Raw genomic sequence first — 25,000 nt, 5'->3', positions numbered from 1 at the left:
CCTCCTCCCAGTGGGCCAGAGACTCGGGCCTGGCAGAACATTTGAGCCTCTCTGTCTGAAGCTTAGCTGTATCAGACAGCTGTGCGCTTTGGACCGACGGTGCCACTGAATACAACTGTAGCATAGCGGTTAATTGTTTTCTCTACTAATGCAGTTGTGTTATATATCTGTGTGTGTGTGTATATATATATTTATATATATATATATGGCTGACTTTAATACCCAGAAATTAATTCTACCATCCAGATGAATAGTTTAGCTTCATTAGCATATGAATCTGCATAGCTAATTGGATTAAAACACAAAGGCCATTTCCTTTTTAATAGTTTAATTTGCTGTGCTCTTTGTTCCATATCAACTATGGCCGTGCTATTTTTGGCCTGGGGGGAAATCCCGTACTCTGAGAAAAACAACACGCTTTTGTTATTTAAACACATCTGTGTTTTCAGTTAAGAACAACATAAGTACATTTTATTTCTATAGCACTTCTAACAGAGAGGACTCACAAAGTGGTTCACACAGGTTGAAATGCATACAAAGAATCAACAAAAATACACACAAATAAACACACGCAGGAAACAGGACAACAGTCATAAACAAAGTAAAATTAATTCAACAGCTGCCTGTCTAAACAGAAGGGTTTTTAGCTGCCGCTTAAAAATGTCCACAGAGGCCGCAGCTCTCAAGTCCTGAGGGAGAGCGTTCCACAGTCTGGGTCACAGACTCAAAGGCTCGGTCACCTCTGGTCTTGAGCCTGGTGAGGGACAACCAGCAGAGCCTGGTCAGCAGACCTCAGTGACCTGCGGGGAGCATGTGCATGGAGCAGGTCAGACAGATGTACAGGTGCCTGACCATGTAGGGGGCGGCTGTAGCTCAGTTGGTAGAGCGGGTCGTTCAGTGATCGAAGGGTCAGTGGTTCGAGTCCCAGCTCCGACTGTCCTTTAAGCAAGACACCTAACCCCAAATTGCTCCCAGTGCATAGCAGCTACCACCATTGGTGTGTGAATGTATGGGTGAATGAGAGGCCATTGTAAAGCGCTTTGAGTGCCGCTAAGGTGGAAAAGCGCTATATAAGTGCAGTCTATTTACCACTTACCATTACAAGAACCTTGAACTGGATCCTGAAGTTAACTGGAAGCCAGTGCCATGAGGCCAGATCAGTAATATGAGAGGTTCTACTGGACGTAGTCAAAAGTCTGGCAGAGGCATTTTGGACCAGCTGAAGGCGCTCCAAGGATGCTTTGCTGAGGCAAGTATGAAGAGAATTACAATAATCCATGTGTGATGAGACAAAGGCCTGGATAATCATTTCTAACTCGGAGTGAGATACAATAGGTCTGAGTTTTGCAATTTTCTTAGGTGGAAAAAACATGTACGGGTCAGGGACTTGATGTGCTTGTCAAGGTGCATCGCCTGATCAAAAATGATGCAGAGCTTTCTCAGGTTCGAGAGGATATTACAACTGAGGGACCTTTGAAGCAATGCTGTCAGCAGCAACAATGAGAACTTTTGTCAGCACTTAGTTGAAGAAAGTTACTGGCCATCCAGTCCTTAATAGCAGACAATCATGCAATGCATTAAAATTATCAGTCATGTCAGGTTTAAAAGGGAAGGTACAGCTGAATATCGTCTGCATAACAATGGTATGAAATGACTTCAAATTTGCTGATAGAGGTCAAGAGGAAGCATGTACAGAGTGAACAGAATCGGTCCTAAAACCGATCCCTGGGGCACCCCACAGGATGGGGGAGTGGATGGTAAATGGATGGTAAATGGACTGCACTTATATAGCTCTTTTATCCAAAGCACTTTCCAATGAAAGTGCCCATTCACACACACATTCACACACCAATGGCGGCAGCTGCCATGCAAGGTGCTAACCTGCTCATTGGGAGCAATTTGGGGTTCAGTGTCTTGCCCAAGGACACTTCGACAGGTAGTCAGGAGGAGCCGGGATTCGAACCGGCCACCGACCCTACGATCATTGGACGACCCGCTCTACCTCCTGAGCTATACAACCGCCCCCCTGAGTGGACTCAGACATATGAGACCCAACAGCCACAGAAAAACTTTGACATGAGGAAAACCAATCAAGGGCTCCCTTAGACGCCCGCCCTCTCTAAGCCTGTCTAGCGAGACGTGATGATCCACAGTATCAAACGCTATGCTGAGATCAATCAGCACCAGGACAGAGCATTTTCCAGCATCAGAGGACATCATGATATCATTTGAGACTCTGAGATGAGCTGTCTCTGTAGAATGTTTCTCACAAACACCGGACTAAAGTGTTTGAAATAAAGGGCAGCTTAGAAATAGTCCGATAGTTGCAAGGTAGAGAGGGGTCCAGGCTAGGCTTTTTAAGGAGAGGCTGAACAACTGCCTGTTTAAAATAGGAGGGAACACAGGTCAAGGTCACCCTTATTTATATAGCACATTTAAAATCAACCGAAGTTGCACAATACAACTACACAATCACCTCAGGGCTAGGGATGTATGGCTTAACAAGCCTCAGAAAGCCAATGAAAACAAGTGAGTCTTCAGCCATGACTTGAATATCTCTAGGGTCTGGGCAGACCGAACTTGTAGTGGCAGACTCCTGAAATCAGTCCTGAAGCGAACAGGAAGCCAGTGTAGCCAGAAACCAGCGAGCTATTGAAGACAGAGAGCATATAGGGGCGGATGGAGCTGATTACATCTTTCAGCAGAGACGTTGGTAAGATGTCTACAGGCCTGGAGGAGATGTTCATGCTGCTCACTAGCTCAGTCACATCTTCCAGGGAGATGGACAAGAGACATCCCAGAATTGAAGGTTAGGGCAGACCGGAAGTGGGCAGGTGGGAGGGATTATACCAGATCTAACACTGGCAACCTTGTCCACAAAAAACAGGAGGAAATGATTGCAGTCATTATCAGAGAACACGGGGACAGCAGGCGGTAGGGGACAATATTCTTTATGGTGTCAAAAAGGACTTTGGGATTTCACCTACTCGAGGTGATGAGATTTACGGAATACGAAGTCCTCGCCACCTTGACCATAGTGTTGAATTCGGTTATTATAAGTTCTTTAAAATTAATTCGATGGACCTGGAGATTTGTGGATGCTTCACTCTCCGACAGTGTAAAATTGTGTTGTTTTTAACTGTTCTAAGAGCGTAAGACTCGGTTCCACCTCCCTTTACCAGTAACCCCTGCAACACCTGCTTTTTACCTTGCGCATTTGTCAGATAAATGTATTTTTGACAACATAACGAAAGGGGGGGGTTGAAGCAGGCTTAGCGAGTTAACCAGAGTGCATAATAGGGAAAATAGAAGTTAACTAATTGAACACACTTAGCAGAGATTTAATTTGTGCTACTCCCTTGAATCTGGTGGGGAAGAGTGTGCGCGCGTGCGTGTGTTTGTGTGTGTGTGTGTGTGTGTGTGTGTGTGTGTGTGTGTGTGTGTGTGTGTGTGTGAGAGAGAGAGATTGTGCATGAATGTGACAGTGGGGTAGTGTTAATTAACTCTTCTCACATGCTGAGTTGCCCCCCCACTGCAGGCCCGCCAGCTAAGAACCTGCATTCATCTCTCTCCACCTCCCTAGCCCCCCAGGGACACTACCCCCCGATCAAACACACACACACACACAACACTCACCAGGACTTGGTCTCCAAAGCTCCAGTCTTATTCATTATTCATGCCTTTATTCCCTCCTCATGCTCTTCTATCTGGAACTCAGCAGTGATGTCACTGACAGTTGTGTGAGATTTATTTACATAACCGTCCACGCGTGGTGGGAAGGCTCATCTTTACAGTCACATGAGAGGCCTGCGCACACCAAATCGTTTTTGGTACAACCCTTCTCTTCGCAGCGCCACCGTGACGTATTAAACTCAGCAGCACGATGGTGGATATTGTCACATGATTAAAGGTCTCATCGTGGTCTATGTCCATGTTTGAAGTGCCTGTCCTCACCAGCCTCTCTCTCGTCTCCCCGCTGCCCCAGAGCATCATGGTCCGGTGGCAGGCCCCGCCCCCTGGCAGCCAGAATGGAGACATCACCGGCTACAAGATCCGTTACCGGAAAGGCCAGCGGAAGAGCGAGGCGGCCGAGACCACCGGAGGCACGCAGCTCTTCCAGCTCATCGACGGTAATCAGCTCCACCCCGCGTCAGCACAATTACAGCAGCCAATAATATACATGGTCACGGTAATCACAAGCTATGAATATTCATGAGGAAGTTTACAGCTTGCCGACTAAGCAAGGTATCCTGGTTGGATCCAGGGGAATTCAATTTCAGCCAGACTTGGGGCGCAAACATGCGGAAAGTTAGTCGTTGAGTATCCCTCCTTGCTCTGGTACCACCGGCCCCTCGAGTGTGTGTGCTCTCGTACAGAGCAGGCTTTGATTGCAGTCTTTTTCTGGCGTTAAGTGTTTGACATGTAGACACCTCGTCCTCAAAAGGCAGTTTGACGTTTGCAGACAGTTTTAAAGCTACCAGCTCCTCACAGAAACTCCCTGTAGTCTCTCTCTCCATCCTTCTTCAAATGTTCCGTGGATATTAGACGATCACCAGGGCTCTTAGCGATGGCAGTGATGATCAGATAACGTCTCAGAGACTTTTTGGGAATTGAGGGCATCCAATCTCACGCTGTGCGCTGCCATCAAAGAGAATACGCACTTAAAAGTCAATTTCGGTTTGATTTTTGGGGTGAAACAGAGGTGGGGGGATTTGTTGGTTCAAAGGCGTTTAGTGGGAATGTTGTCGCCTCCGGCAGCGAGTGTCTCTGCAGCTCTGCGATAGCTTCAGGGATGACCCGGAGAGAGAGACAAGAGGGAGAGAGAAGACGACAGAATTAACATTTAACGTACAAGCAGCGGCAAATCCGACAGTTATGAAACTTTTACAGTAATTAGAGCGCTCCCATTCTGCTGTGAGGCAGCGGGCGGCCCCTCTTCAAGGGGGGTCCAGAATTGGCCCCAGGGCGATGATGAAACAGCCTGTTGCCATGGCTGAGAGGGAGAAGTAGACCCAAACACGCTTTATCACCCAGAGTTTGCAGGGTTTTTTCTTCCTCTGTGGTTTTTTCTTCCTTTTTTATTTTCTCTTCCTGCACCTTTTTGCTTTGCTTTCCACAAAATCTTAATCAATGGTTAACATAAATCTCTATCAGCACTGTGATATCGAACTGAGGGAAAAGTTAATTGCACCATGATGACAAGGTCTCGGTTCATTTCCTCCACAGAGAGAATTATAGATTTCCTCCCTCACTCACACTGAGAAATATCGGACCTCATCCAGACATATTGTGGCTTCAAATATTTATTGTGCTAACCTCTTTGATTAGTGGTGTTAGCCATGCAGTGCCAGGGGTCTGAAAAAGGAAAGTTTTTGTCTAAGAGTTTTCACACTACGAAAACTCAATACACAAGACCATCTGTGGGTATCAAAGAGTTAGTCAGCTCCACAAATCCACCGGGCTGTGATAAACTGTGATTAAATAACAGTTGGTAGAATGGTCACTATGGAAATGATAGTAGAATGGTCACTATGGAAATGATACCAGGCTTTCGTGTATTAACTATAGGTTATGTGAATGCTATTTTTGAAGAACACAGCAGGTGTTTATTCAACAGAGACTAATTTCCAGTCATTTAGAGATGCAGAAACACAGTGCCAGCTGTTATAACTAGAGCTGGGTATCGATTTGAATTTCAAGAATCAATTCGATTCCGATTCACAAGGTTCAGAATCGATTATAACGATTCGATTCAATTTCGCTGTTCTAACGCCGTGTGTCCGGCAGGTCTGGACCGGGGGACGGAGTACACCTTCCGCGTGTCGGCCATCACGGTGAACGGTTCCGGACCTGCGACGGACTGGACCACGGCCGAGACCTTCGAGAGCGACCTGGACGGTGAGGAACACCAAACCAGAACCTCCCTAGTGAACCGGACCAGTACATTTGACCTCTGCCCTGACTGTTAAGCTCATCGTTCCTTGGGCCATGGAATAAGTAGTGTAAACATCTTTCTACTGAGCAGAGCGCAGTCTTGGCTCATTGATTTCATTCAGCATATGTTTATGTAGCGTCTGGTGACTTATTTACTGACGAGAATACAATATGATTGAAATACATTTAAGAGTATTCTTCTCATCTTCTAGGGTGGTCTTAAAACTGGGTTGTTAAGGCAAAGGGTGCAAAAATATAATGGTCTCATCTGATTTCATCTACTCTTCTAATTGTATCATTTCAGCATATCTTACCACATATTTCATCATCCCTGTGTGTGTGTGGGGGGACATGCGTGTGTGCGTGTGCGTGTGGTGTGTGCGTGTGCGCGTGTGCGTGTGTGTGTGCGTATGCGTGTGTGCGTGTGTGCGTGCGTGTGTGTGGGTCCTCCAGAGTCCAGAGTGCCAGACATCCCCAGCTCGCTGCATGTGCGCCCGCTGGTCAGCAGCATCGTGGTCAGCTGGACGCCTCCGGAGAACCAGGACATCGTGGTGCGCGGCTACAGCATCGGCTACGGCATCGGCAGCCCCCACGCCCAGACCATCAAGGTGGACTACAAGCAGCGCTACTACAGCATCGAGAACCTGGGTACGAGCCTCCTGGGCGTGGTCTCTCCTGGGCGTTGTCTCTCCTGGGCGTTGTCTCTCCTGGGTGTAGTCTCTCCTGGGCGTAGTCTCTCCTGGGTGTAGTCTCTCCTGGGCGTAGTCTCTCCTGGGTGTAGTCTCTCTTGGGTGAAGTCTCTCCTGGGAGCAGTCTCTCCTGGGCGTGGTCTCTCCTGGGCGTGGTCTCTCCTGGGCGTGGTCTCTCCTGGGTGTAGTCTCTCCTGGGCGTAGTCTCTCCTGGGTGTAGTCTCTCCTGGGTGTAGTCTCTCCTGGGCGTAGTCTCTCCTGGGTGTAGTCTCTCCTGGGTGTAGTCTCTCCTGGGAGCAGTCTCTCCTGGGTGTAGTCTCTCCTGGGTGTAGTCTCTCCTGGGTGTAGTCTCTCCTGGGCGTAGTCTCTCCTGGGTGTAGTCTCTCCTGGGCGTGGTCTCTCCTGGGTGTAGTCTCTCCTGGGAGCAGTCTCTCCTGGGAGCAGTCTCTCCTGGGCGTAGTCTCTCCTGGGCGTGGTCTCTCCTGGGCGTAGTCTCTCCTGGGCGTAGTCTCTCCTGGGCGTAGTCTCTCCTGGGAGCAGTCTCTCCTGGGCGTAGTCTCTCCTGGGTGTAGTCTCTCCTGGGCGTGGTCTCTCCTGGGCGTAGTCTCTCTTGGGCGTAGTCTCTCTTGGGTGTAGTCTCTCCTGGGCGTAGTCTCTCCTGGGTGTAGTCTCTCCTGGGTGTAGTCTCTCCTGGGTGTAGTCTCTCCTGGGCGTGGTCTCTCCTGGGAGCAGTCTCTCCTGGGTGTAGTCTCTCCTGCACTGGTTTATTTATTTATTTATTTATTTATTTTGAGACCCTCCTTGTTTTGGAGGAGCCCTGTCTGCCTTATGTTATCATGAAGATGGTAGTAATTAATTAATTAATTAAAATTTACTTATTTTTCACTTGCATTTTTGATAGACTAGCAAGCGATATTTTTCTGTTTGTGTTTTTTTTTACATTGCGATTTTGTATGAATGAATCTTCATGTTCAAATGTGTGTCTTCAGAACTAGTCCAGGTCCCTTCTAGTCCAGATCCCTACTAGTCCAGATCCCTACTAGTCCAGGTCCCTTCTAGTCCAGGTCCCTTCTAGACCAGATCCCTTCTAGTCCAGGTCCCTTCTAGTCCAGGTCCCTTCTAGTCCAGATCCCTACTAGTCCAGATCCCTACTAGTCCAGGTCCCTTCTAGTCCAGGTCCCTTCTAGTCCAGGTCCCTTCTAGTCCAGGTCCCTTCTAGTCCAGATCCCTACTAGTCCAGATCCCTACTAGTCCAGATCCCTTCTAGTCCAGATCCCTTCTAGTCCAGATCCCTTCTAGTCCAGGTCCCTTCTAGTCCAGGTCCCTTCTAGTCCAGGTCCCTTCTAGACCAGATCCCTTCTAGTCCAGGTCCCTTCTAGTCCAGATCCCTACTAGTCCAGATCCCTACTAGTCCAGATCCCTTCTAGTCCAGATCCCTTCTAGTCCAGATCCCTACTAGTCCAGATCCCTTCTAGTCCAGGTCCCTTCTAGTCCAGGTCCCTTCTAGACCAGATCCCTTCTAGTCCAGGTCCCTTCTAGTCCAGGTCCCTTCTAGTCCAGGTCCCTTCTAGTCCAGGTCCCTTCTAGTCCAGGTCCCTTCTAGTCCAGGTCCCTTCTAGTCCAGATCCCTACTAGTCCAGATCCCTACTAGTCCAGGTCCCTTCTAGTCCAGGTCCCTTCTAGTCCAGGTCCCTTCTAGTCCAGGTCCCTTCTAGTCCAGATCCCTACTAGTCCAGATCCCTACTAGTCCAGATCCCTTCTAGTCCAGATCCCTTCTAGTCCAGATCCCTTCTAGTCCAGGTCCCTTCTAGTCCAGGTCCCTTCTAGTCCAGATCCCTACTAGTCCAGATCCCTACTAGTCCAGGTCCCTTCTAGTCCAGGTCCCTTCTAGACCAGATCCCTTCTAGTCCAGGTCCCTTCTAGTCCAGGTCCCTTCTAGTCCAGATCCCTACTAGTCCAGATCCCTACTAGTCCAGATCCCTTCTAGTCCAGATCCCTTCTAGTCCAGATCCCTACTAGTCCAGATCCCTACTAGTCCAGGTCCCTTCTAGTCCAGGTCCCTTCTAGTCCAGGTCCCTTCTAGTCCAGATCCCTTCTAGTCCAGATCCCTTCTAGTCCAGGTCCCTTCTAGTCCAGGTCCCTTCTAGTCCAGGTCCCTTCTAGACCAGATCCCTTCTAGTCCAGGTCCCTTCTAGTCCAGATCCCTACTAGTCCAGATCCCTACTAGTCCAGATCCCTTCTAGTCCAGATCCCTTCTAGTCCAGATCCCTACTAGTCCAGATCCCTTCTAGTCCAGGTCCCTTCTAGTCCAGGTCCCTTCTAGACCAGATCCCTTCTAGTCCAGGTCCCTTCTAGTCCAGATCCCTTCTAGTCCAGATCCCTTCTAGTCCAGGTCCCTTCTAGTCCAGGTCCCTTCTAGTCCAGGTCCCTTCTAGTCCAGGTCCCTTCTAGTCCAGATCCCTTCTAGTCCAGGTCCCTTCTAGACCAGCACACTGAACACTACTGATGAATGTTCAGCTGCAAAGCCCTTTGAGTATGACTCACCTCATGTTCTTATGTAAACATCGGGGGAGGAGGTTTGCTCAGTTTGAATATGTGCATAATTGTAGTTTTCATAAAAATTACAATGAAAGAGAAATAATTGCATTGAAATATTCACACTGGCCAATATGATTATTATTAGGAAAGGGTCTCAAGAGCCCAAGCTTGATTATCTAGATACATTTCTCTCTCTCTCTCTCTCTCTCTCTCTCTCTCTCTCTCTCTCTCTCTCTCTCTCTCTCTCTCTCTTTGTCTATATCCATTTCTCTATCTCTCTTTCTTTTTCTCTCACTTTAATTCTCTCTCTCTCTCTGTGTGTCCGTCAGACCCCAGTTCCCACTATGTGATTACCCTGAAGGCCTTCAACAACGTGGGAGAGGGCATCCCTGTCTACGAGAGCGCAATCACCAGGCCGCAGTCAGGTAGGACACACACACACACACACACACACACACACACACACACTGCACATGGTAGAAATGTTAATGCTCTTGTACTAGACTCATATCCATGGCTTGGACTCCAAAAACTCAGCAATGGCATGGTCTCTTTCAAACCTCAATACTAAAAAATGTCATGGTGTTTTACTTCTTCAGTAGTATAGTTCCAGCACAGTCTTAATTCTCTTTCACTTCTCTGTGGACTGGTCTGTCTTGTCATCTTGGGATGGTGTTGGTTTATCACAAAATACTACAATATAGTTTCCTATTCTCTCAATATTATACCTATAGTATGAGATCTCACAACAAATTAATTCACCTGGAAAACCTCACTATGGTTTCAGTTTGTGTTTAAGTCGTCCTGAATCTTCCAGTGCTCCATCATAGAGACACATAACTCTGCTACAGACCTGGTTCAAAAGATGATTTGAAATCAATCAATCGATCAATCAAAGCTTTATTTGTCTAGCGCATTTCATACCCAGAGGCAACACAATGTGCTTTACAGAGAACAAGGGATGTGGGCATACGACCCACTCTCTACATATTCCAGAAATGACTTTCCGAGTCTGCCAGCACTGTCAGGTGAGATGGGTTTGCATTTTTGGGAACAGTCCACTGGTTCCATTGTCCCAGGCAAGAACAATCAAGCACAATAAGTAATTGGAATGTTTTTAATCTATATTTTCTAAGGTCTGCTCTGTTCCCATAGCTGCTCTAGAAAAGTGCCTTAAACTTTCTGTCAGAAATGTTCACGTCATCATCTCTAGCATGAAGAGAACAGCCTTAATGCAGATACTGTACTTAAAATAACTCCAGAGATAAAGTTGAGCGCTGGGTCTGAGCGTCCAGTCGTCTTTATCTTCATTTCAAGACCCTAAAATGGTGGATTGCTGAAGTGTAGCTTTGATATTAGATAATAGACCAATATTCCACAAAATCTGCTGCTTTGTTCAAAAGGTTTTTTTTTCTTACCCGTTACACTTTAATACAACTGCTCTTTTTTTAAATTAAGCTTGCAATATAATTTAGCCCTCTCTTCCTCAAAGCTTATTTGGTGTTGTGACACATAGCCGATCCATAATTCCTGCAAATACACAGCAAAACCAGTAGTGTTGATTTCTCGGTGTTAGAGTGTTACAGTGTAAAGTGTTACATATTAGAGTTGCCTTAACTCTCATCAGAGTCTCATCTGTTTAATCTAACACTCTGCCAGCAAAGTGTTGGTGACAAAACTGGGAGTCAATAAACTCTCCGACACGTGCACCCTCAAGTCCTCTCGCGCAGAAACTGGGCCATATTCAAGGTGGAAACGGTGTGGAAACGTGTTCCAGCGCACCACTTGATCCATTTGAAATTTTCAATAAACGTTGGTCAGAAGAATATCGAGGCTGCAGCTGAACTCAGCCCTGGCAAAGCGGTCATCATACGAAAGATTTCATCTTGAGAATTCTGTAAGTAACGTTATCCTAACTTTTATGTCCAATAACTTCTGCTTTGTCGCAAGTTATTAGCTAATCATATTCATTTGTAACGTTAGCTCTCTCTACATATGGTGCTTTCCCGATTGGCTGGCTAGCTGGCTAGCTGGTTAATAGTGTGCCTGCTAGCAGCGCGCCATTATCCATCTGAGCTCAGATGGTAGCGCCTCGAGGCTGAGGAGTGAGGGCTAACTCGAATTCGGTAATGTTTTAAAATAACATTAAACGTAACCATTATAGGTAGATACTTGTTAGAGCTAATGTGTATTTAAGTATCACTAACGTTATCCTATGTAAGTCAAAGTTAGTCTAACGTCAGTGGCCGTCCCGTCTGGCTAACAGTTGCTGTGCCTAGCCGAACGGCTAACTGAGCCTGATGACGCAGCTGAGCATTAACGTTAATTTTGTGTTTCAACATTTAAAAGATGGCTAACTGTTTTCTTCGTAATATGTTTTTAAAATATCTTAACTAACATCGGGGTCTTGTAATTTGGTCTATTTTAACATTAGCTATGTCGTGCTATGGAGGTAGTCTACAGCACTATCTGGATTGGCTAGCTAACGTCAAGGGGCCTAACATTACACAGGACATGTGCTAGTTGCTCACTCAACGTGAGGTAGGGCGCAGCGCATTAACGTTATGGTACCCGTTTATCAACCATTGCAAAAAATCATTCTGGATCTGGAAAGTGTGTGTTTGCTGTGCAACTTATCAATTTATCAGTTGTCAAAAGGAAAATACAGCATAACGTAACTTGCTATGCTAGCCAACTAACGTTAATTCCCAAATGTTCAGTCTGTGCCAAGCTAATGTATGTTGCTGTTATGAATGAACAGTCCCAGGTTATAGATGGCTCCAGTTTAAATTCAAATGATTGCTTGAGATATTGGCCTGTCTGTAAGGTAGCACGTGCGCCAACAGTATTCATTTTCCTATAAAATGTTGTATATCCTAAATTAAGTTTGATCTTTGCACAGATGAAATGCTGGCCAAAGTGTATTTCGAAGGACTGCAGAAATTTGTCAAAGTTCCAGAAAATGATGGGACGTTTGACTACCTGGAATTTCTTCAAGGAAGTAAGTACAGTAGAAACACTACACTTTCAAATGAACACGTCTACACTAGTTTCCAAATATTATGTTAATATTGTGGTTCATGTTTAAGGTGGATACTCACAAATAACAATTAGCCTACTGATACTGAAACCCACCACTAATAACACTCTATTTTGATTGGCTTAGTTACAGAGAAGTTTACACTGGGTGAGGGTGAGGTCACCTTGACAGATGAGTCAGGCACAGTAGTAGATGGCGACATCTTTGACGAACTTGTGCAATCAGGTGTAGTGACCTTCAGGGTCCGCAAGGGACCACCAGTAATGGGTAAGGACAGATAGAGCAGGGATTTCCCTGTTCCAAGCCCCTCACAACATTCCATGTTTTAGATTATGTATCTTTAGTGTTGTACAGTGGCCTATTGTTGTGTGGTTTCCACATGAATTATTTGGTGGATGTTAGTTGATTTTGTAATCCGCTGTTGAGGCTGTTCTAATTGTTTTTTTTTGTGGCATTTTGCAGATCTGGATTTGGAGATAGTGGCAGATGACCTATCATCCTCAGTAGTAACAGATGGGTCACCCCCCCCAATAGTGCGCACCCTATCGTCCGGGTCCTCTTCCTCAGGTTCCACTGTTATTCTCCCTTCTACCATTCAGAGAAAGAGGGGCCCCACTGAATTAATGGACCGGAATGAGGCAAAAGAGGTAAATGTTTCTGAATTTTGCATCCCACTCATACGCTATTTATTACTGTATACAACGTTTCTAACACAAACATCAATACTCCAACTATGTTTCCATTTTCCTTGGACACTGTTAGCCTAACAGCATTCATATTTGGCACAGGAAGCCCCTGACAGACAGGCACAGATTTCGCTTTTTAGTAAATGGGGCAAATTAAATGGCAAACTAGTCATAACGCTACCCACAGCTGCCAGCAGGTGGCACTGAATGTATGCACACACCTGCACAACCACATGCATGTATAGAGGATTGCTGTCATGGATGTACATGCGTGCAATGCCATGCACAGTAGATCAGTGGTCCTCAATTTTGATTGTGTTCCAACAGGTATCACTACTAGTTCCTTAAATATTGATCATGACCTGTTTTTGCAGATGGTTGACAGCATTCTGAAAACCAATCAAAAGGGTGAAGAAATCTACAGGGAATATCACAAGACTAAAACACTGACAGATGTTCAGCGTAAACAGATGGTGAACATCTTGGTTGCAGACATGATTGAGTCGCATGGGTAGGAACTTTGTTTTGCTTTCTCATCTTGTTACCTCCACCCCAAATGTAGTGTTCTCCCGCCGCAGGGGTAGAAGATGTGTTGTTGCTTCCTTGTGTGTGTCTGACAATCAGTTGAGGGGTGCATGGGCCGGGGAAGACTGATACATTTGGGAGCCCATCCAAATCACGGGACGGAACCACAAATTAAAACAAAATCCTGCTTCATTTTTTGGTTTTGACAGGAGGATTCCACCGTCAAACGTACGAGTTAACTATGCTCTGGGTATTGTGAGTCTTTTCCCATACCTCCAAGATCCTTTTTCAGAGAATGGATATGTAAGTTTATATATAACAGTGACACTTGAGCAGAAATGAACAGAAACACTCATATCTTCTTTCATGTTTTGTGATATTGAGTGCTGAAACTTGAATGTCTGTTTAAACAGAGCCCTGAATTATCAATCATCTATGTCTCTTTGCATTCTGTTTCCAAACAGGAACACTACTATGAACCCAATGGCAATACTGGCTACCTTGCATGGAGGATCAAGACGACTCAACGCAACACCCCTAATCGGTCTTCGAGGCATTCCACCACTGTTCATCAAAACAGCCCAACAGCTCCACGAGAATCTCTGGAAACTGGTGAACAGCTCTTTGGTGTCGAGTGCAAGGAGGCTATATCTACAATGAGGCACTCCACGGATGAGTCGATTGTCAAAGACAGGATGAGGGTGACTTTTTGTTACCGACAGAAGATGGTTCATGATGAGGATGTGGCTGCATCAGTCCTTGACGTGTTCCCACGTTTCTTGGATGTGGCAGGATTGGTGAGTGAATATATAACCCTTTAAACTACTTTCATGTGAGGTGTACTATAACAGACTAATTCAAACCAAGAGTCTGATGTACTTCAGGACTCATTTGTGCACAGTGATAAGCTAATCGAGTTTGTGTAGCCAGACACAGTCCAGAAACACGTCCTTCAGTACTTAAGGCACTTCATTTGAATTAGACTGTATGTTTGGACAGATTGATCTAATCTTATCTTGATTTAATCTGTTTAAAGATTGATCAGGATTTCTCAATGATGTTTGGAGATGAGGTGTCCGGGAGGTTCCTTGCCAAGTGGCCAACATATTTCCAGCCCAAGGTCATCGCAGAATGCAAGACTCTTTCCCCAAATTCGCATGTTGCGGAGTTGATGTCAGCGTTGGAGCCACAACCTGAAGAAGTACTCTGCGGTTAGTATTGAAGACATCTTACATACACATTCACACATACCTGTCTACATACGGTCCAACAATTCACAGTGCATGTATTCCTTAAGACATTTCATTGGTTCTAGGCTTCTATAAACATACTGGGTCTAAGGAAACTTCCATAGACTTCATAGTGTGAAGTTGATTAAATTAATTGCCACAAATGGACAAAAGTCTGAAATAGAATCATCTCTAGGTTGGGATGCTGATATGTCAGCAATTCTCTTGCTCCTGCATCTCCTCCCCCCAACCTCAAGAGGCCAGAACAAAACCGGCAAGATCAGTTCAGCTCAAGCAACCAAGCACCTTGTGACATATGTTAAGGTAAATAATGTTTGTATTTCTTACACATTTATTCTTCACCTCTTTTATCAGATATCGTAAACAGATTTTGTTGCTGTCATAAAAAAAAAAATTCAGCCTGTAACCAAATGACAGATCAATTCTACAAACTCACTATAACATGTTTAATTGCTTACAGGAAGGAAAAAGTATTTCGACTTTCCTTGCGGCCCGACGGGATGCGATGGGAGCTCATGCTAGACAACCCGTCCTCTTCTGTGTTGGGCAGCAGCGGAATCAGATCCAGAGGTTCTACATCGCCTTCGACCACAAGGCTATTCCATGCAGTGCCCTGACATCGGTGGCTGCAGTGGATGAGCTGTTCAAAGCTCACTACGTCTTCAGCCTCAACTATGATCAAGCTCTTTGTGGTTTCTACACATTCCTTCAAACCACGGTCTACAACATCGACGTCAAAAGCGCAAAGGAAACCCCACGTGTCAAGGAACTCCGTGCACGACTGCTGCAGCGAGACAACTGACTTGACTGAGAACACGTCCAGGACCGAAAATGTTCACATGTTTTCTTTGTAAAATGCACCACAACACATGTTCACTTCTTTGTCAGCATTTAAAGTTTTTACATGGACTATACCCGGGCAAGAACTTGAGTTTAAAATGTGGACAGCCAGGATGCCTGTTATCGTTTTGTACCTACAATGGCTTCAGAAAACACATCCGGACTGTACATGCTGGTGGAGCACCAGATCATCCAGTCGACACCAGGCAGGATGTTGCCACACCAAGAGAATGTGACATGGAGTCTTCAAGTGACGTGTTGGTATGTACAGCGTCTGGTGCTATTTCAGCAGGTCTTCCTGGTACTTCACACAGTGTTTCTGTTGCATCTCATTTGCCGTCTATGTGCGGTGCAGTTATTGCACACTTGCAAGGGTCGGGTCTCTCTGAAAGTACCGTTCAAACAATAGTAAATTCTATGGAAGAAGTTGTTAATGATGTTCAAAGTCAATCACGAGAGGCTGTTCTGAAAGCCTTTTCCAGTGAAACATGTTCAGGTCTTACCCAAAAGATACAGCAGTGCTTCGACAGTTTAGATAATCCCTTTTCAACATTTAACACTGAGGCAAAGAGGCAGAAGTATTACCGTGAGAGGTGGGAAATAGTTGAACCTGAAGAGCATGTCTTGGGAGTGAGATTAGACGTACGTAGAAATACAACAACAGGTGTCTACAGTGAAGTTCCAGTAACAGACAAATATATGTATGTACCCATTCTTGGCACTCTTAAATCCATGTTCAAAAGTAGTGAAATAAGAGACGCCTTCTTACAAGACAAACTAAGTGAAAAAGGATTCTACAAAGATATTCATGATGGTTCGTATTTTCAAAACCATCCACTCTTCTCTCGACACAGGCATGCTCTTCAACTTCTAATCTATTATGATGACTTTGAAACGGCCAACCCTTTAGGCTCTAAAAGAGGGATTCACAAACTAGGCTGCATTTATTTTACTTTAAAAAACCTTCCACCTAAATTTAACTCTGTGCTAATGAATGTGCATCTTGTTGCTCTTTTTCACACTGCAGATGTGAAGACTTATGGTTTTGATGAGATACTGAAGCCTCTTATTGCAGATATAGGTATTTTAGAAACACAAGGGTTACAACTTCCTTTTTTTGATGAACCTCTGCTGGGTACCGTTTTTCAAATAACAGGAGATAATCTTGCACTAAATGCTTCGTTGGGTTATGTTGAATCCTTTAGCGCAACGCATTGCTGTAGATTCTGTTTAATAAGTAAGGAAGAAATGCAGTCTATTTTTTCAGAGGATCATCCTGATTTAGTTTTGCGCTCAAAAGAGCTTTATACTGAGCAGTGTAAGGAACTAAATGACAATCCTATTATACAGTCAGTGTATGGTGTCAAAAAGCCCTGTGTGTTTAATTCATTGCAGTATTTTCATAGCACTGACAACTATGCAGTTGACATAATGCATGATTTGTTAGAGGGCGTTGTGCAGTATGAGCTCAAGTTGGTTTTCCGTTATCTTGTTAAACAGGGCTATGTTTCTATGGGATTACTGTCCGAGAGAATTCACAGTTTTAACTATGGTTATACAAATCGTAAAAATAAACCAAGTGGGCTACAAATGGATGATACAAACAAACACCTGGGATTGAATGCCACTCAGTCATGGTGTGTACTGCGCAACACTCCCCTTATATTTGGTGATGTTATTGAAAGGGATAATCGTCACTGGAGCCTCCTCCAACTCTTGCTGCAAATTGTCAATATTGTTTTCTCCCCCATTGTATCTGATGGTATGGTATGTTACTTGAAGCATCTCATCTGTGATCACCATGCTCTTTTTAAGTCATTATATCCTGATAAAAATTTGATTCCCAAGCATCACCTTATGCTACATTATCCCCGATGCATTAAAAAAATTGGCCCTATTCTGCATTTTTGGTGCATGAGATTTGAATCCAAACATAGGTTCTTTAAAAAGTCTGTAAAAAATTTCAAACACATCACTAAAACACTAGTAAAACAGCATCAACGTCAATTGGCATTTCAGTATGAAACGTATGACTTCAAGAGATTTGAATTGGGGCCTGTAAAAGCAAAGACCATCTCTGACATGAATGGTGGAAAAATACTTAGAATAGCATTGAATTTAGACCCATTGTTACATGTCTCTACAACCACGTGGGTCAGAAATTACGGGACTGAGTACCAGGTTGGTTTATTTGTTTGCACAGGAACACACCATGAACTCCCAGTCTTCCAAAAAATCTGTAATATTGTTATACATGAAGGGCGTGCAGTTCTGTTGTGTTGTAGTGTAGACACCCTCTACTTTGATGAACACTTAAATGCGTATTGCATTGAGGAAACAGAGGATGATCTGTCTATTGTTTACTTGGAGCAGCTCACTTATTTTAAACCCTTTGATAGACAGTACTCAAATGAGGAGAACAACACAATGTATATTGTTCCATACTGCTGTATGTTTGTGTGTGGTGCTTGTAATTAAACATGTGAATTTAACCAAGGAACATTGTTTGTTTGCAGTATATAATCATTTTACACACAAGCCTAATTATTACTGTAGCCAACACCTACAGAGCTAGCAAGTAACACTTCATTAGTGTTGACATATAACATGGCACTGGAACACTGGAAAGTGTCATCCAGAAGAGTGAAATCCTAACTCTTTCACAGAGTGAAAATTCTAACTCCAACAGAGTGTTAAAATGCAAACACTCAACACTGGTGTCATCCTGTAGAGTCACATCCCAACTCCCCACAGAGTCAAATACTAACTCCAACTGAGTGTCAAAACGTCAACTCCCTCAAAAGTGTTGAATTAACTATTTGTGGTGTGGACCCATATAGACACTTTGAAAGTGTTGAAATTAACTCTTATAGTGTTATTTTGAGTATGCTTATTTTGCTGTGTAGGCTTCCTGTTGAGGTTCGAATTCAAGTCAGAACCCGAAATGCCAACATCATCCCATCACAGAAAAAAGAAAAAGCAGAAAAATGCAGCCAGCAAAGTCACTTTCTCAACTTCGCTCACAAGCGTCTGACCCAAAAGCAACACCCAGACAGTATATTCTCACCCCCTTCCCCCCCCCCCTCCCCTGAGAAGAGTGGTCCTGTCTGCTCACCCCCATACCCCCCCCCCCCCCTGAGAAGCGTGGTCCTGTCTGCTGTACCCCCCCCCCCCCGAGAGGAGTGGTCCTGTCTGCCCCCCGTCACCCCCCTGGCCCAATCAACGTGGTCCATCCGTACACCGCCTTCCACCGTAGAAATACACACTTGCACAGACACGCCAGAACACACACACACTGCTCCAGAAAACCCTCACACACACACACACGTCTCTCACACTCACACACCCCTGCTGGGGCTCTGGCAGCCCTGGACACCCTCCCTCTCCAGGCTGATGAAGTGTGAATATCCCAGAGAGGATTCCTCCCCGCCAGCTCATCTCAGTGGAGGAAGAGTTGAGGGTTGAAGGAGGGAAGCTGACCTAGACAGGGTTGTTTACTCTCAAACACTTTGGCAGTAAAACACTGCAGCAGTAAATAACGTCTGAATAGATCTGGATGAGGAAGTGAGAGATCAAATACCTGTTAAATGAGTCTGAAGTTGACATCCAATGACAATTGCTTGTGTTGCATAATGAGGTGTAGAACAGAGCGGTAAGGACGAGGCTAGCTTAGTTTTCGGGGGAGGGTTCCAGAGTGACCAGTCTTATTGCTACGAGACCATGGTCAGTCAGGCGAGCAGGACTGGCGAGGAGGGTAGCGGAACCATGGCGGCCGGGCGGTCAGTCTGTCTGTGCGGCCATATTGAAGCGTTTGCTTAGCAACGTGGCACCTCAAGTTCAGGATCCGCTTGTTACTGCTTCTCTCTCTCTCTATCTCTCTATCTCTCTCTCTCTCTCTCTCTCCCTCCCTCCCTCTATCCCTCTCTATCCCTCTCTCTATCTCTCTCTCTCCCTCTCTCTCTCTATCTCTCTTTCTATCTCTCTCTCTCCCTTTCTCTCTCTCTCCCTCTCTCTCTCTCTCCCCTCTCTCTCTCTCTCTCCCTCTCTCTCTCTCTCCCTCTCTCTCACACACACACACACACACACACACACATATTCACATAGCTTTGTTACACAAGTAACAATGGCCACCAGGTCCGTGGTGTCCAGTATGTGGTGTCTGATCTGTATATCTCCCACATGTAGGGTCTGTTGTGTAGGCAGCAGTCATTCAGCAACCTGACCCTGTGTTCCCACCATTATTCTACATAGTAAACAAGAAAACAACAACATATTTGCATCTCATGTCCCTTATGCAAGGGTCCTATTTTAGGGTATACATACAAGGTTTCCATCTATAGCAACACGTGATTAGAATACTGCTGTCAGTAAAGACATCATATTTGTGGCTTCACACTGACTGATTTTCCAGCCAATTACTGTCTGGCAGACTATATTTCCCTTTAAAGGTTTGGTAAGTGGGTACTGAGTCTGCTATTCTGAAACTCAAATCTGCCTTACATCTTGAACTTTTGTGAAGCTTCAACCCTCTCAAATGTATTGCTAGTTTAGTATTGTGTAGCTCTGTAGGTGTCTAGAGGGGTTATGAACGGCATTCACCCGCGTGGTTTCTCTCCTGCACGGTCTCTCTAGTTGTAGTATTTCTTTGGAACGGTTCACTGTCTCACACAATATAGTTGTTGATTCTGATGTAGAAAACTCCCCTTGTTTACCTGTAGCCTAAGTGTGTCTAGATCCTGAGTGTTGATGTAGATGTAGTTTTGTCCGATGTGTCTAATAGAATATTCTCTCTTTCTCTTCACCCTTCCCAACCCCCTCCTCGTTGCTCTCCCTTTCTCCCTCTTCCTCCTCCTCTTCCTCCTCCTCCCTCATTTTAACTCATTAACTTAATTCCTCCCTTACGTTTGCTCTCCTCCCTTATTGGTTTGACCTGCCCCCGCTTCTGTTCCGATCCAACTCGCCCCACACGCCACGCCACCTTCCTTTGTTTGTTTTGTGTCTGTTCAACCTCATACGTGTTAACTGCTCGCAGACCCCATCGACCCTGACGTTGATTTGATTGAACTCTTCCATCCTCCATACACGCCAGTACCAGACCCCACCCCCATGCTCCCGCCCGTCGGCGTTCAGGCCTCGGTGTTGAGCCACGACACCATCAAGGTCACATGGGCCGACAACTCGCTGCCCAAGAACCAGAAGATCACGGACGCCCGCTACTACACGGTGCGCTGGAAGACCAACATCCCCGCCAACACCAAGATGAAGGTACAGTAGCTGAGGGGCCGCCTTTTCACCTTCGACAGCCTTTTATTGGCTCAGGAATCAATGGCTGGTAAGCCCGGCCAATCAGCCAGTCAGGTCAGCCGTCTCGCCTTTCAGAGGGAACCACTCACCTTGATCCATGATGAGTTTTGCTACGGAGACTGCAGTCAGCACTAGAGGGTGCTTGTAGATTGGCTGAGTTGAATTTCATCAGTTACGTCCATCTTTTCGTTGGATACACTCAACTCACTCTGTGCGTTCTGTAATGAATGATCTCTCATGTCCAAGGACTTGGAGACATCAGGGGAATATAGTCTATATTTACAGTAAAACATAGGTCTTCACATAGTATTGGATTGTGGTCATAAGCTGATGTGAAAACAACAGACATAAACAAGGTAAATAAACAAGGTGTGTAATAGTGAGGATGTGTTGGACACGGGAAGAGCAGAGAAAATATCAAACTAAAACCAAAATTGGTTTTGCAAGAAAAATGTATCCTTGAGAGACTGAGCCTTGACTTGGCCTGTCTTCCAGCTGTCTGCTTCAGGCCAGCCCAGCTCAATTAGGATCATTACTTATCTCCCAAATACAGGATTTATGTGTGCGTGTGTGAGTGTGTGTGCGTGCACGTACGTGCGTGCGTGCGGATGCGTGCGTGTTTGTGTCTGAGAGAAAGTGTGTGCATGCATGCGCGTGCATTCATGTAGCACACACCTGTGTGTGTGTGTGTGTGTGTGTGTGTGTGTGTGTGTGTGTGTGTGTGTGTGTGTGTGCACGTGTTAGCCCATATGTGTGCGCACGCCAGCGAGCAGAGCACAGATAAAGAGGGCTTGGTTTACTCATAAATAATTCAACAAGGACAAGACATGCAGGGGGCTGAGGGGGAGAGGGATGGGACCTGACACACACACACACACACACACACACACACTGGTCTGATTCAGCAGTCAACACCATATACAGAAGACACACATCTGCCTGTTATTCTGTAACCTGGTTGATTATGTCAATCAACTGGCTCATGAGTAATGGCTAATAAAAGGCGGCCATATTTTAATCTTATTCTATAATTTTGGTGAAACCTAACCGTGGCTGATATTGTTCCTACTTGTCCACTCTGGGATGATCTGATGGATACAACATCCCGGTATCTTTAATATTTCATGATGTACTGTAGGCCTGCCGTTGTTTGGTCTTTCCGTGCAGCCCAGTAAAGGCCACTGCGGCACATGCTAGCGTAGCTCGACGCTAACGTGCTCGTGTGGAGGAATGGCAGCAGGCTAACACAATTTGCTAGCACATGACTCCAACAACCTCAGCTGATGTTTGCCCTCCCCTGTAAATGCCCCATTGTTTATCTTTCAAACGCATCCGTCGCCTGGCTCCGCCCACACCTCCATTCAATCCCCCTGGCTTCTCGGCGGTGAATAGGCGAGGTTAGCCTCTACATGACTACACAGACGAGGCCCGTCCACAATGAGCTGGCTTTTCCACCGTGACCAAATGGGATTTTTTGCCTGTCTTTGTCCTTCCTTGATTACCAGTGTTTATATATCTTAGCGCGTGATTGGAGCTTCTTATATGCTTTCAAAACAGCAGGCAATTATGCTAAATTACTGTAACCTCATGTAGCCCCAATTGCTAGGATGCTAAAGCTACATTGCTTTGATCAGAGCCATAATGAGAGTGTGGAAGAGGAAATAGGATTAAGAGATAAAAGCAACTCCAGCGTTTTGCTTATATAACTGCAGCTGTGACTCGTCTGTATTGAGAGGGTAGCTGTTGGCTGGGATTGCTTTCACTTTGTTTATTCTCACAATATGCAGAAATCTGCCTGTCTATCATCTAGGTGTTCCTAGTAAGTACTGTACTGTAGCAATGTATGTAGTAATGAAACTGGCGTTGTGTCTCATATGTATGCATTTGATGTAATGGATTCTGTCTTGACGTTGAAGCTCTGGACTTGGGTACCACATTGTGGTCATAATGTGTACTGTATCACTGTATGGTATGAACGTTTGTGTTTGTGTGTGCGCGCGTGCCTGTGTGTGTGTGTGTGTGTGTGTGTGCGTGTGTGTGTGCGTGTGTCCGTGCGTGTGTGCGTGCGTGTGTCCGTGTGTGTGTCCGTGTGTGTGCGTGCGTGTGTGTTCTCAGACGGCCAACACCACCAACCTGAGCCACATGGTGACGGGGCTGAAGCCCAACACGCTGTACGAGTTCTCCGTCATGGTGACCAAGGGCCGGAGGACGAGCACCTGGAGCATGACCGCCCAGGGGACCACGTTTGAGACCAGTACGACCCCAACACTACCACCTTAACACCACCTGAACACATGAGACTAGGGACCACGTCGGGGGCGGCTGTAGCTCAGTTGGTAGTGTGGGTCGTTCAGTGATCGAAGGGTCAGTGGTTCGAATCCCAGCTCCAACTGTCCACATGTCGAAGTGTTGCTTGAGCAAGACACCTAACCCCAAATTGCTCCCAATGAGCAGGTTAGCACCTTGCATGGCAGCTGCCGCCATTGGTGTGTGAATGTGTGTGTGAATGGGTGAATGAGAGGTCATTGTAAAGCGCTTTGAGTGCCGCTAAGGTGGAAAAGCGCTATATAAGTGCAGTCCATTTACCATTTACGTTTGAGACCAGTACGACCCCAACACTATCACCTTAACACCACCTGAACACACGAGACTAGGGACCACGTTTGAGACCAGTACGGTGTCACAGCCCCCCCCCCCCCCCCCCCCATGAAACATGAAGTGCCCGTTGTGACGTGCGCTTGTTTTCACCTCGGCCAACAGTTCCCAGCTCCTCCCCCAAAGACGTGACGGTGGTGAGCAAGGAGACGAAACCGCGCACCCTCATCGTCAACTGGCAGCCCCCCTCCGAGGCCAACGGCAAGATCACAGGTATGACATCACACACACACACACACACACCATCACAGACACACACACCATCACACACGCGCACACCATCACACACACACACACACACCCGCACACCATCACACACACACACACACACCATCACATTCCCGCAACGGGCTGGAGGATGAACAGAATACGAATGTCGTTGTGTCATTGAGAAATTTCAGTTAGACAATGTAATCAGTGATCTAAAATCATTCTCCCTCAGTATGTATTCATGGCATGTTTCCCTCTCTCTGTCTCTCTCTCTCTCCCTGTCTCTCTCTGTCTCTCTCTCTTTCCTCTCTCTCTCTCTCTCCCTCTGTCGCTCTCCCTCTGTCTCTCTCCCTCTGTCTCTCTCTCTCTCCCCCTCACTCTCTCTCCCTCTCTCTCTCTCTCTCTCTCTCTCTGTCTCTCTCCCTCTCTTCACCCCCCCCCCCAGGCTACATCATCTACTACAGTACGGATGTGAACGCTGAGGTGCATGACTGGGTGATTGAGCCGGTGGTGGGGAACCGTCTGACCCACCAGATCCAGGAGCTGACGCTGGACACCACCTACTACTTCAAGATCCAGGCGCGCAACTCCAAGGGCATGGGGCCCATGTCGGAGGCCGTGCACTTCCGCACGCCCAAGAGTAGGTTCCACCCCCGCCCCGCCCGGCTCTGCTGCTGACCCCTGGGGTTTAACCCTCCCCTTCCCTGTCACACGCCCCCCCCTCCTCAGTCTCAGTCTCCGTTTCCCTGGAGTAGCAGCGCTGGGGGGGGGAGGGGCGGGGCTGGGGGCGGGGCAGGAACACGGGGGTGGGAGGAGGGAGAGGCGGGGCGTATAAACATCAAAGCTATTGGCCAGGAGTCGGGGATGGGAGTGGAAAGGCTCGCTTCATGTCACTGGAAACGTTGTTGATTCCTCTCACCTCTCTGCGTTGGTCTTTAGAGGCTTTCTGTGCTCGTCCTGTAATATCACCAGGTCTGATCTAGAAACTTCTCTCCTTGTTAATCCTTCACTCTCATCTCTTCTTGTCTTTCACTGTCCTCGCTTCCTTCTCCTCCCTCACCTCCTCTCTCCTCGGGGTTTGATGTTCCCACACGTAGGGCTGCACAATTAATCGTGAATTAATCGTAATCACGATTATAACCTCCGAGATTAACTAATCGCAAAAGGCCCCAATTAATGTGATTAATAATTTTGCTTTGAATTGAGTGTGCTAGGACTACACGGACGAATCACAGGCGCTTATGCTGTCTGACCAATCACATGCGTTCCCGCTGAGTGAGCTGTGCGTAGCAATTTCACTGAGAAGACAGATAGCAGTAGGTCACGACA

General features: G+C 46.2%; 1 protein-coding gene and 1 long non-coding RNA gene across 2 annotated transcripts in view; both read left to right on the top strand.

The window, feature by feature from the left end:
• Positions 1–25,000, top strand: part of neo1a (neogenin 1a) — a 187,404-nt gene that overhangs the window by 154,340 nt on the left and 8,064 nt on the right. Inside the window, exons 13-20 of the mRNA XM_084436810.1 lie at positions 3,986–4,130; positions 5,788–5,898; positions 6,388–6,582; positions 9,491–9,586; positions 20,592–20,767; positions 22,922–23,060; positions 23,567–23,674; positions 24,117–24,311. Coding sequence (XP_084292936.1) covers positions 3,986–4,130; positions 5,788–5,898; positions 6,388–6,582; positions 9,491–9,586; positions 20,592–20,767; positions 22,922–23,060; positions 23,567–23,674; positions 24,117–24,311 — 1,165 coding nt within the window. The remainder of the gene's footprint in view (positions 1–3,985; positions 4,131–5,787; positions 5,899–6,387; positions 6,583–9,490; positions 9,587–20,591; positions 20,768–22,921; positions 23,061–23,566; positions 23,675–24,116; positions 24,312–25,000) is intronic.
• On the top strand, positions 12,713–14,593 carry LOC311307919. The gene is made up of 5 exons (XR_014630396.1): positions 12,713–12,848; positions 13,262–13,398; positions 13,622–13,715; positions 13,877–14,209; positions 14,449–14,593. It is a non-coding gene; the product is annotated as an uncharacterized lncRNA (long non-coding RNA).

This window comes from Borostomias antarcticus (assembly GCF_949987555.1).
Source record: "Borostomias antarcticus genome assembly, chromosome: 4".
NCBI lineage: Eukaryota > Metazoa > Chordata > Actinopteri > Stomiiformes > Stomiidae > Borostomias > Borostomias antarcticus.
The sequence above is the reverse complement of the archived record's forward strand: the minus strand, read 5'-3'. Positions and strand labels throughout refer to the sequence as shown.